The sequence below is a fragment of the Coturnix japonica genome, chromosome 5, assembly GCF_054131305.1.
Source record: "Coturnix japonica strain WE chromosome 5, WE-NBRP24, whole genome shotgun sequence".
Taxonomy (NCBI): Eukaryota; Metazoa; Chordata; class Aves; order Galliformes; family Phasianidae; genus Coturnix; species Coturnix japonica.
In genome coordinates, this window is record NC_140667.1 from 24,286,804 (window position 1) to 24,299,061 (window position 12,258).

At 50.3% G+C, this 12,258-nt stretch overlaps 1 protein-coding gene and 1 long non-coding RNA gene across 2 annotated transcripts; one reads left to right on the forward strand and one right to left on the reverse strand.

The window, feature by feature from the left end:
- Positions 1 to 5,373: 5,373 nt before the first annotated feature.
- On the reverse strand, positions 5,374 to 6,553 carry LOC146760720 (uncharacterized). Its single transcript, XR_014947145.1, has 2 exons — positions 6,494 to 6,553; positions 5,374 to 5,991 (listed from the first exon to the last, which is right to left on the reverse strand). It is a non-coding gene; the product is annotated as an uncharacterized LOC146760720 (long non-coding RNA).
- Positions 6,554 to 7,743: 1,190 nt separating this feature from the next.
- On the forward strand, positions 7,744 to 9,971 carry CHAC1 (ChaC glutathione specific gamma-glutamylcyclotransferase 1). Its single transcript, XM_015864265.3, has 3 exons — positions 7,744 to 8,175; positions 8,261 to 8,296; positions 8,381 to 9,971. Exons 1-3 carry the CDS (start codon positions 7,933 to 7,935, stop codon positions 8,864 to 8,866), a joined length of 765 nt encoding a protein of 254 aa, XP_015719751.2. The 5' UTR covers positions 7,744 to 7,932; the 3' UTR covers positions 8,867 to 9,971.
- Positions 9,972 to 12,258: the final 2,287 nt, after the last annotated feature.

Genomic DNA, 12,258 nt, shown 5'->3' on the forward strand with positions numbered 1-12,258 from the left:
TGGAGACAGGAGTCAGAATCAATGGCAGAACTGTAACAGACAGAGCAGTCTTGTAGGGAATACAGACAAGCTAGAGTCAGCCAAGAGACATGCAACATCAGGACATGGTCAGTGAGAGCAGGAAAATGTTCAGGAGTCATTGCAGCTACATGTGCACAGAGGTTACCCAAGCAGATATGAGAACATGGCAAAAGTAAACATCTTGTTCTGTCAATGCTGCGTGCCGGCTTTGGCCACAGAAACTAAACCACAAGCAAAGCATGACACACACCCCAATGGAACAGAGCTTTATTTCCTGGTGCCCACAGGTTAGAAGAGGCTGAGGAACTCCTTTGTGGAGATCATACACCTTTACAAGTGATCTTAACCAGCCAAGAGCTGGTGCTTCCAGCCTGAATTACTTTGCAGCCAGTCTCACTGCTAGCCTGTGGCCCTGCACCTGTCCCTTGAGTCACCATGTCCCCTGCACAGAAGGGCTCACAGTGCCATGAGAGTCACTTTCCTATGGCCTCCCAGTTAGCACCTAGGAGCACAGAAATGCACAGTCAACACTTCCCATACATGGCAAGAAAGCCTACCTGGAACATCTCTGCACCTCACAAAAGCTGGGGAGCTACTCCTCCTTATTGGGCATTTCACCTGCAGGCTGACAGCAGCCTTCTCACCCCACATTTGTGCTGGAAGCAGGGAAGCTGTGAGTGATTAATTGACTGGTTCTACTTTGCCACAAGACCCCTGTTTGCTTAGACATTCAACCACAGCACAGCAGCTCTGCCAAAACATCATCCAAATGCACCTGAGTGTCATTACACCCAGGGAGTGCATGCAAAGGACACAGGCTCTGAGCAGTCATTTATTGCTTCTGGCTGGGGAAAGGAGGAATAGTTGCTGCCTCCATATGCAGTGCTGGTGACAGAGCTGGAGCAGAAGCTGAGGATCAGGGTATGCCCAGCTGCTTCATCTCTGCAGTCCCAGGCAGCCCTCCCATGGATGCTGGCATGAGTCATGAGCAGCAAGATGCAGCAGCAGCCCAAGGCTCCCAGCTGCAGTATGTGCCTGCAATCACGTTCACCAAATCATCCCCTTGCATACAGCAGCCACAAGGAATTCAACCCACTTTATACTCTTGCTCTGACTCACCCTGATGATCTTCATAGCCAGCACAGCCTTTGCCAGGCAGGTAGTTCCCAAGGCCCAGCTACTGTCATTCTTCCCACCTGCCTCCTGTTACCACCAGAGCCACAAACATGACACTACATACCCTACCTGCTCTATTTTACTACTGCTGCGTTTCCTCACCCCTCACTTCAGAGGGTTTGGAAGCTTTCTATCTCCTACATCAAATAGAAAGAGACTTAATTTTGAAATTATTTATCCTCATCACCTTTAAGGGTTGCTAAGTATTTGAGAGTCATGATATTCCCATAGTGGCTGCATCATCACCAAGGTATGAAATATTGCTACTGCAAAACTTAAGGTTACAAAGCATAGAACACCAGGGCCACCCTGGGTGAGCTCAGAGCCAACACACAACAGTCCTGTCCAGGCAGATGCTTTTCCTGTTTTGGTCCTAAGCATGATCAAGAGTAGGAGGATGGCACCTATTACAGGAACTGCAAAAAGTCAGGTTAACAACCTCTAACTGCCCACCTTTCACCAAGATTGCCCTCTAGACTGTATCCCTAAGCACCACATCTACATGTTTCTTGAACATCTCCAAGGACCGTGACTCTACCACCTCTCTGGTAAGCCTTCTCCAGCCATTTGCCCACAAAACAGACATGACAGGCTGGGCAAACTGCTGGGTAACACATGCTAATTGTATTCTTGTACTCCAGGCTAAATAAGAACGTCTCTGTGGAGCCTGAGAGCATGCAAGTCCTCCCCTCTATGCCTGCTCTCCTGGCACACAGCTTTGTCTCTGGGGGCCTGACACAGAGCCTGCTGCACAATTGCTGTCACTGAATTAAGGAGCTGGCAGAATTTTCTTACTGAACTTGCCAGTGCACCAAACGGAAGATGGGCATCACTCAGCAGGTGTGCAAGTCATCTGTTGGCTTAATAAGTGGTTTGGGGTTTTTTTCCGTGCTGTTTTGTTCTAAATAAATATCATTGTGCTTTAAGCAAGGTGGGGTTCATTGGCCTGTTCTGCTCTTCCTCTTTGGAAAGAGAACCTGTAATTAGTAAAGATATATTTGGGTCTGCTGAAGTAACGATGGCAGGGTTTATCAAGGGAAGTGGCAGACCTACACAATCAGACCAAATGGAGAAGAAAATGCTATTTGATTCTGGTACAGATGAGCCAAAGTGGATGCAGTGCAGAAAATAATGAAACAAATAGAGTTATTATTAAGCCAGAACATCTCCAGTAAATACCAGGAAAACAAATGCATCGTCTCACACACAACAAATCTACAGTTATTTTTCCAGCACCAAAGCAGTTCTTGATACAGATACCAGAGGTACTACAACATAGAGACAAAGATTTTCAACTGCTTGCTAAAGGATTTCTCTCTAGGAATGCAAGACAGAGACACAGTCTTAATGAACACCAAATATCTTCCAGCATGGCCACATATGAAGCAAAATCTGCCAGTATTTGTGACTACAAAAGCCTGTTTGTTATGACCTTCAACCTGTTAGGATGATCACTTTGGAGACATTAACCAGACTTTTCAGTAACTTCAGGAAAATGCAACTCACATTTGCTTATATTACAAAATCATTCTGTTTTCATTTGCATTTGGTATTGTGCTAGTTAGCTCCCTTACACACAGCAAGGCTCAAGCATTCAAACTGTGAAATGAAACATGACACACATGCACACACCACAAAAAACAGCAAAGAAGAGAGTGTGATGAGTGAGTGGCTTCTTATCAACATAGGTGCTTACCTCTCTTTCTTCTGATGTGTTGAATGGTTAATATCTTGCTTTGAGCAGAGGAGCAAACACACATCCACCCCTAAAATGACCAACCTCAGCCTCCTTTTTACCTTGTTAAGGATTCAGACAAGTGGGTGGTAGGTGGGTCCCTTCCTCCCTCTGATAAAGAATATTAGTACCTGCTGAAGGTAGCCATAGTGGGAAGGAGTTCTTGTTGTGGTGCTTGTTGTGCACCAGTCACAGACTCTTAGTTTGGGCCTGCCAGAGGCTTCGTGGTCATCCTTTTGCTAGCAGTGTCCCAGCTTTAGCAGAAAAAGAATTCCTGACTTTGAGGCCTCATACAAACAACACAGACAGTGCTTGTTATGAAGACACAGCTGTGAGCAAGTTGGATCCCAGCCTCATCACTGCAAACTGATGAAGCTTTTCTGATGCCAGGAGTCTCTTGAAATTCTGGAGCTGGGCTCCAACTCACTGAAGATAAACATGGGCTTTTTCCTGTGGTGTTCCTCAGATGGAAACTCTATGTTCTTCAGATGCACTGTATGGAGAGATAGGTAACGGACATAATGGCACTGCATGACCTCTGTTGCAGTTAAATCAAGATAAAGCGGGTCCTTTTCTCTTGCTTATTCTCCATTTGGGGAAGTGAACATGTGATACTAAAAGCTTGCTGTTCTACAGGTCAGGATGTTCTCTTTGATGTCCAGGCTACACCTTTCCTGTCCACATAATGCTCATGTACTTTTGTGCCAGTTCAGTTTGAACACAACAGCTTCCTTCTCTCTCTTTCTCTCCAGACACTGGAGTAAACCCTGTGATGTAAAGCAGTCCTATTCCCTTGTTTACACATGGTCAGACTAAGCAATCCAGCAGCCTCCAGAAGGGCTCTTTTCCACCCCCTTCATCCTAACAGCTCTTCCCTCTTCTGCCCATGCTTTCGTTTTTCACTGGAACTGCAAACAGTCTGTCAGTTGACGCTGTTGCACAATAAGCCACTGAAAATTCAGTTCCCATTGATTAGGTAAATGCTGGCCTTATGTGTCCTGGAACCACACTGCTGTATCGCAAAACAACAGTACCCAGCTGATGTACTCTGATTTGCTTCTCTTCATCCACTTCCGTCATCTCCCCTTCACCAGCTCCTGGCTACGTTGCAGCTAACAGCTTGCCAAGCACCACCCTACAGAATACTTCTCTGATGCCCAGATAAACAGAATCTACTGTACATTCTCTTGTCTACAAAAGTCACTTATCAAAGCTGTGAGGTTAGTCTGCATTGATTTGTTCTGCTAAGTCTATTGTGCATTTCAATTATATTTACACCCCAAGTTTTTTTTCCTAGCAAATCACATACTAGAAACTGTTGTGTTACCATGGTCAGGCTATCAGGTCTTTGGTTTTCTACGCCACATGGTATTTTTCATGCCTCAGATACGAGCACTGTTCTGTTCTCCAGTCATGTGGTGCCCGCTCCACTCGGATATATTTACATTCCTTGCTTATAAACACTTGGTGCGCCTGTTCTTTCACCTCCCCTGACACAAGCACAGGAGCTTTCAGAACATTGCTTTTTCTTCAAGTACAGTACCATTTTTTTAGTTTAAAAGCACAGCAAAGTGCCAAAGGGAGGTTTCTCTTTTCCATCCCATATGAGCATCCTGATACTTCTTACAGCCTTTCTGAATTCAGTGGTTACTCCCCTAAACACTTGTCCTTCCCTGCTAAGGTTGCTAATTGCAGACCTCTTTCTACCTTTGACCAAGGGTCTTCTACTTTTCAATCTTCAGCCTACCTGCTTCTGTAAGTTCCTTCAGTTTTCTTCAGATCTACTTTGTTAAAATAAAATTGTAGCCATAATTTTATCTTCTCTTGATGCCCAAAGTGAAACTAAACCATGCCACTGAAACAGCCTGGATGAGGTGCTGACGTTTCAGCTGAGGCTGAGGTTCCCAGCCCAGCCCAAGTGAGCCTTGCTACCTCTTGTCCCAGTCTCCCTGCAACGCTGCTGCCATGCAAATCCATCCAGTTCCTCAGAATACCCTCCCAGGCATCAGCACATGCCTAAGCAGCAAGGCCAGGCAGTGGGGAGCCAAGTACAGCAAGTTACAGTGCACCACTATGAGTTGATCCAGTTCCTGGCTCACAGCCTGGCACTTGGATGAGCTCCTGGCTTGGGATGCAGTGGGATCAGGGCAAGGTTCTGTACTCAGCTGTTACAGCAGCAGAGTGACCAGAGCCATTGAGACCAGCTCCTGCCAGTAGGTCAAAACTGTCCCCAAGCTTCAAGTGAGAATGGAAGGCAATGCTGACAAAGGCCATATTGCAGTATGTTTCATCCATGTACAGGACTCAAAAGCCAAAAAGTTAACATGGGGTTTTCTTTGTAGGACAGTAAACTACCACACCATGGGAACAGATGGCATGTGAGAACTTTCTTTTGGATCAATGGATTACTTTCCCTTTTCTTTATTTTCTTTCTCTTCCCCACACTAACAAGTCCAAGTAACCACTGCAAACTCTTCCATAAAACATTCCTGATCCCCAGGCTCTTATCTGGAAGCTTTAACAATGCCATCTTTATTTGCATGTGTTTGAAACAGAGACATCTGTGCATTCATACAATGTATGCTCCTACCTGATAGTGGACTCATAAATGCCATAGGAGTTGGGTTCAACACATAGAAGTAAGATACCCGGTGATGTGTGTGGATGTGGCAATGTAAATATCAGTTTACATCACTAGAATATTTTTGTGGCATGGTTTGAACTTCACAATAGCTGTAATCTTTACTGAAGCCTTAAGGAAAAGGGGCAGATGTGTTCTTTAGAATCTCTTGTTTGCTCACTGTAAATAGAGGGAAGCGGTGCCAAGTTGATGGTGGTAGATGTGGCATCTGAAAATGAACAGCAGTCTTCCCATCCCCCATCAGTGCCAGCTGAGTACAACACGTTTTGGTAAAAGCCACTGTGTGTCCTCAGCTTATTGAGCCTGATAATGAGAGCCCGAAATGCAAGATGAAGCTAATGGCGGTTTCAGTCCACTGCTATGTGTCATGCCAGCCCTGCTGTTGGTTCCTCTGGCTCTGCGATGATTCACTGCTGTCCTGAAAAACAGGCACCTGTGGCACAGCATTAGTCACAGACACTGACATGGAGGATGCTCGCGCTGGGGAAGTACAGAATACGCTGCTAAAGAAAAACTAGGTCTACGTTTTCCTGCAGCCTGGGAAAACCAGTTTCAGGATGTCACAAGTAAAGCTACAGTTGGCTTTTGTCCCCCTTCCTGAAGGAAAGCAAAAATAATAATAATAAAATGCTTAACAGCAGGGAGATTTAGGTGTGTTTTTTAATAGTAGGCCACTGTCTTCCATCCATTTTTTCCCTTTGACACTTCCAAGCTGTTTGACGCCTACATTTTTTTCCACCTTCTACCTCACTCCTGCAGCTCCATCCTGTTCCTCCATCGCTGCACTGCATCCTCCCTCACACCCAACTGAGCATTACAGTGGCTTACTTTGGAGGCTGTCCTCCTTCCCTTACAAACACAAGCTCCAACAGCACCGGCAAACACAAAACCTTCCCCTTAGTACCCACTGCTCTCCTTACCTCCCATGGGTGCTGCTCAGCTCCTTCAGCCCCACCAATCCTCACAACCTTTCTTTTAACCTTAATAAAATGAAGGTACAGGCAGCAATGAGAAACAGATTAATGAAAGCTTGAAACCAGCAACATTCCTCAAGTCTTGCTGTGCACGTAGTAACTTCAAAAGCAGTCTTTCCCCAGGCTGTGCTCCTAATGATAGAGCAATATTCCAACACCTTTACTCAAGAAAATGGGATACTTGACTTCAAAATACGTTTCTAACCTCAGACTTAATTGCTCCAGGTGTAACAGTGCTGAAGGGAACACAGACCTGCAGCGTTCAGCTGGTGTGGGATCTGAATCAGGCCCCCTGCGGCTCTTGCTTTAAGCAGCGGTTCCTTGCTGCAAATGATGGAAATGGAAATGAGTTCTTTCTCGACAAGCATGCGGCCACTTCCCAGCAGCATCTTTTATTGCGTTGTGTATTATCTTTAGCTTGAGCTAACAGACAAAGCGCAGTTGCTTCACTTGTGAGACTGATGCCTTACACAGCTCATTTCTCAGCTGGACAACATTCACATCCTGGGGAAAGCTGGAAAAAGAGGCTAGATTTGTGCTTTTTTAACCGCTTTCTCTAAGAACGGAACCTAGCAAAATCTTCTGCTCTTTATCTCTTAGACACTGACTTGTCTGTCACACCATTAGGGCTGACCTTGCGATGGGTCATGTTAGACACCGAGCTGGGCACAGCAGGGCTGGGGAGCAGGGCACTCTCTATATAAGGCATGGTAGGGCAGATGCGACAGCAGCGCCGTTGTGTCACCCATAGCGCGGGTGCCAAGGTCCAGGGAGCAGCCTGTGCTGTGCGTACTGTATCTGAAACGCCCTGTTTACGTGGGACAGAGAGGTGGGGGCCCGCTGGACGGGGACCAACAGGAAACTAAAGCAATGAGTGCAGGCGGGCCGTGTGGGTGATGAATGCGGGGAACAGAACAACGAGGAGTTCTGGTTCTGCATTTCCTCCACCACCAAAACGAATAACTTTGTAACTTGTGCCCACCCTCGGAGCGGGCTGCACGACACGCCACGGGCCGGGAGCCCAAGCTCCAGCCCTGGGAACGCACTGCATCGCTCGATCCCGCCCCATCCCCTTGTCTCTGGGTTCTCTTTACTACTCCCGCACTGTCCGCGCACTTCCCGGCTCCATCTGTTCCCCGTCCCGGTGCTCCCCGCCCCTCCCTCTCACTTACAGCCGGCCCTGCCGCCAGCAGGACGAGCGCTGCGGGTAACGGCCCCGCCTGACGCAACCCGCGCCCCGTTTTGCCCCATCGCGGTGCGGGGCGGCGAAACAGCCCGCCCTCGTTGCATCACCCGCCATGGGCAGAGCCGGCCGGGCGGGGCCACGCCGCTGCGGCCTTTAAAGGGCCGGGGCGACGCGTGCATCCCCAACAGCGCCCGGCGCGATGAAGCGGGACGCGCAGAGCACCCAGGAGTACCCGGGCCGGCCCGAGGGGCCGGAGCAGCCCGAGGCACCTTCCAACCCAGAGCCGGCCGCGGAGCTCAAGCCGCGGTTGTGGATCTTCGGGTACGGCTCGCTGGTGTGGAGGCCGGGCTTCGAGTTCACGTCGCGGAAGGTGGGCTTCATCCGCGGCTACAGCCGGCGCTTCTGGCAGGGGGACACCTTCCATCGCGGCAGCGAGCGGGCGGTAAGCGCTGGGCTGTACGAGGGGCGGTAAGCGGGGCGGTCGGGCAGCCGGTTTGTAACTCGGTCTCCTCGCTTTCTCCCCACAGCCCGGCCGGGTGGTGACGCTGCTGGAGGATTGCGGGGTGAGTAGGGCGGCCGGTGCCGCGCTGGGGGCCGCGGGCAGGTGCGATGTCGGCGGGGTGTGAGCGCCCGTCCTCTCGTTGCAGGCGTGCACGTGGGGCGTCGCCTACGAGGTGTGCGGGGAGCAGCAGGTGGCCGCCTCGCTGCAGTACCTGAACGTGCGCGAAGCCGTGCTGGGAGGATACGACACCAAGCTGGTCAGCTTCCACCCGCAGGACAAGGAGGCGGGGGAGCCCATCCAGGCCCTCGTGTACATCGCCACGCCGCAGAACCCCTCCTACCTCGGCCCGGCGTCCGAAGAAGACATCGCGGCGCAGATCATCGTCTCGAGCGGCTGTGCGGGTCACAACGTGGAGTACCTGCTGCGCCTGGCGGACTTCATGCGCTACTTCTGCCCGCAGGTGGAGGACAAGCACCTGTTCTCCATCGAAGAGGCCCTCATTGCCCTCCTGCCCTGCCTGTGCCACTCCAAGAAAGCCCTGGAGGAAGCGCCCGGGGTCCCGCAGAAGGCTGAGAGAGAGAACTTCTTGCAGGGCTCCAGTAGGAGGGACGAAACAGTCGGGACGGCCTGAGCTCTGACAGAACTACACAGGGCTGAGTGGATGCAAGGAAAAGGGGTGGGAGGAAGGGAGGGGGCAAAGGGGCTGCACGGTTCCTGATACACTGTTACCTGTAGCACCTGCAGCCCATCGCTGCTTTCCAGATGGGCAGCGGAGATCTGACCAGAGCTGTGCCCTCAGGCTTGGTTTTGGGGGTGAGAGCTGAAGCTGTGTGCTTCCTCAGGAGGGGAAAGAGGCTCATCTGCACACTTCTTTTATTCCTTATTTTTTCCAAAGACTGGTTGAGCAGGACTTGACTGGGTTTTAGCAGTATCTTTGTGTTCTACCTCAGGCTGGCCAAAGCTGTTGCATGGTGGTAGAGCTTGGGCATGCTCTGCCAAACAACCTTTTTTTCCCCCTCCCGTGTCTCACCTCCAGTGCAATACAAAGTGAATGTGCCTCTGTGGGTCCTGCCTCCTGGTGTTGCAAAGGATCACACTAGTGCACTTAACTTTTTTTAAACTGTTATGTTGTATTTATTATGTGTTGTGTGTCTCCTCCTTAGGAGAGGTGTCAAGCTGCTTATGTGCCACTGTGGGATGCAGCCCATGCTCACCTTTGCATTGGTGCCTTCTTGCTTTAGCTCAGTTTCCTGAAGCACTGAACCTGTGTCAGTGACTGCAGCTTTGCTCTAGGCTTCACTGACCTTGTGCTGCTGCAGGCTCAGCTGATGCTGTAAGAAATGGGAAAGCTGTCTGATGCAGCAGCACTTTAACCTGCCTCATATTGGATTGCCCTCTGGCAATGGGTAATATGGGCCTTTGGAGAAGAACCTGAGAGTTCCAGCTTTGTACCCAGAACTGTGCTTGGTAGATTTGTACTTAACTGTGAAGGACCACTGCTGAACATAATGCAATCCTGGATCCTGCTGTGTCAGTAGAAGCAGAGGTACTGCTGCAAGCTCGGGCTTCTCAGCTTCACATATTAACAGCATGAAAACCTATAGTATTTGGAAAGGAAACTGCTGCTACTGCAACTGGCAAAAGAACTCCTGAGGGCTGAGCGCAAGGACACTCAACTCCTCCCAAACATTGTTCTTTTATAAAAAATAAATAAAAAATAGGGAATATTTCCATTACTGTCGCTTGTATGTCTATGAACTGGTGCTGTGCTGTGCCCAGTTATAAAACAAGCTGACAGCGTCACTCCTCTGTACTTCTTTAAGTTAGTGACTACAAACTGATTCTTATTTTAAATATGCTTGAGTTTTATTTATTTATTTATTTATTTTGGTCTGTTTTCTAAACTGAGCTGTAATACTCCTGCAGTTCCTATCTATTGACAGAAAAGCAAGTCTTGCTGCTGAGCAGCTTCCCTCAGCCAGATTTCCTAGAAGACACCTATTTTGATATTTCACTTTAAGAGGAGTGGGTTCAGTCATCCTCCTCCCCCCCTTCCCCCCCCAGCACTGTGCTGACACCAGCCATAAGTCAGCCCTGCTGTCTGTACAAGGCGGGTGAGGAAATACAACTCCCTGGGCATGCCAAGTGCTTTTTACCTGAGCTGACCTCGCTCAGGCTGCTTCCATGGAGTAATAGCACAGTGCCAGGAAGCTGCCACTTGTGGCCGGCTCTGCCGACCGTGGTGGAGGAGAAACATCTTCTCCTGCCTTGCGCACAGCTGCTGTGTGTGCAGCAACAGACAGCTGCCATGCTGCCTGATTCCTCTTGTTGCCAGCTGCCTCCACGCTGAAATAACAGTACATACCTGTGTTACCTGTTTCTAGACAGGAGTTACCGAGTGAAAACTAATTGAAACAGCTTAATTTAGCACTAATTAAAGGCAGGTAATAGTCTAGAGAAAACTCTGCTTTCCCTGTTCTGTGGAGGCTCTCACTTCAGCTGAGCAGCTGCATCTTCCCCAGGTGCTGCTGCATGGAGTGAGGGCACTCGGCTGCTGCCAGCAGAGAAGCTCCTACATGAGCTGCCGCTGCCACCACTGTGAGCAGCATCATGTTCCCTATAGAGGACCACGAGACAGCTTTGGAGTAACTCACAGTGCCCTTCTGGAGATGCTTACGCGTGACAAATGTCCAGTTGTTATTCTCCTGTTAAAGCAAGCAGTGCCACAGCTGATGGGCAATGTGGTGTTCAGCTGCTCCTTTGGGGAAAGCCGAAGGAGAACCCCATCTCACCCACCTCCAGCTGTGGTTTCTTGGCACTTAATTGCTGCAGTCCTCCCTGGGGCAGTCAGTCCGATGTCCCTCCTCCCCCAGCTGTTAGTGTCTCTGCCTTGTGTCTGTGCCTTGCCACTAGCCACCAGCTGCAACATTCAAGTGTTAAAAAACCAACCTATTTGCAGGGAAGCGTACTTTCATCTTGACAAACAAAGTATCTGCAGCATAGATGGTTTCTCAGCTGTAACAGAAACGTGTTTGCAGCACCACCACATGCTTCCTAAGTCTAAAACCAGCACGCTTCACACCATCCACCTTTATTACAAATGCGGTTACTGTGGTTTACGTAGAGCATCACCAGAGCCCCGTGCGGGACCAGATGCTCAGTGGGGCTGTCTATCTCTGGTGAGAAGGGAACTCCAGCATGCCCGAGCCGGGAGGGGCAGGGAATGAGCATCACTCGTTGGATGGCAGACAGCAACGCCTGGGCTGAGCCTCCTTGAGGACAACGATGCTCGTCTGGACGCTCAGAAAGCGGGGCCAGCACCCTCCAGGGAGCAGCAGGGAGCCGTGCAGAGGAGCAGCCACACGTGCCCTCAGCGTGGCAGGGCCCCGGGCCTGCGGGCAGCACGCGAGCTGCGGGAGGTGACACGCGCCGACTTCAGCAGCTGCTGCGGGGGATGAGGAGGGCAGCGCGTCGCACATGTGTCGCTCCATATGTGCCCGCTTGCCGCTCGGGAGGCGGGCCGGAACGTGCGCTTAATTACATACAGATGCTTCGCAGGCAGGGGAAAAGTAAAAGATCAAAACAAAGGGCGCTTACCGGGGCTCCCGGCCTCAGCACGGGTCAGTGCCAGCCTCAGCTTGGCGAGCGAGGAGCGGCCCGCGTGGTTGTTAGAGACGCTGCAGCGGCTGTGCTCTGTCTGCCGCTCCCATCTGCAGCAGGGGCTGAACAGAGCCCCATGCACGCTGCAGCACGGATGTGTTTGTCCACAATCTGGCTCAGTAGGCAGGGGAAAGGAGGGGCTGCTCGCTGGTTGGGATGGATTTTGCACGAACCAGCCTGAATCGCCCAGCACACAACTCACCTGGGCACCGTGAAGCTTCCCGGTGTAACACATTCCTCACTGCCAGAGCGGTAGCACTGCCCACAGCATAAGGCTGTAAGTCAGCCTGTGCCTGAAAAGCACCTCACAGAATCTGAAATTGGTTTGTCTTGCATTCAGCTCAGGATGGAAGATTCCCCAAG

Coding starts and splice junctions, on each gene's coding strand:
- CHAC1 (XM_015864265.3), top strand. CDS start 7,933: ATGAAGCGGGACGCGCAGAGCACCCAGGAGTACCCGGGCCGGCCCGAG. Junction 8,176..8,260: donor ATCGCGGCAGCGAGCGGGCG/GTAAGCGCTGGG, acceptor TTCTCCCCACAG/CCCGGCCGGGTGGTGACGCT. Junction 8,297..8,380: donor CGCTGCTGGAGGATTGCGGG/GTGAGTAGGGCG, acceptor CTCTCGTTGCAG/GCGTGCACGTGGGGCGTCGC.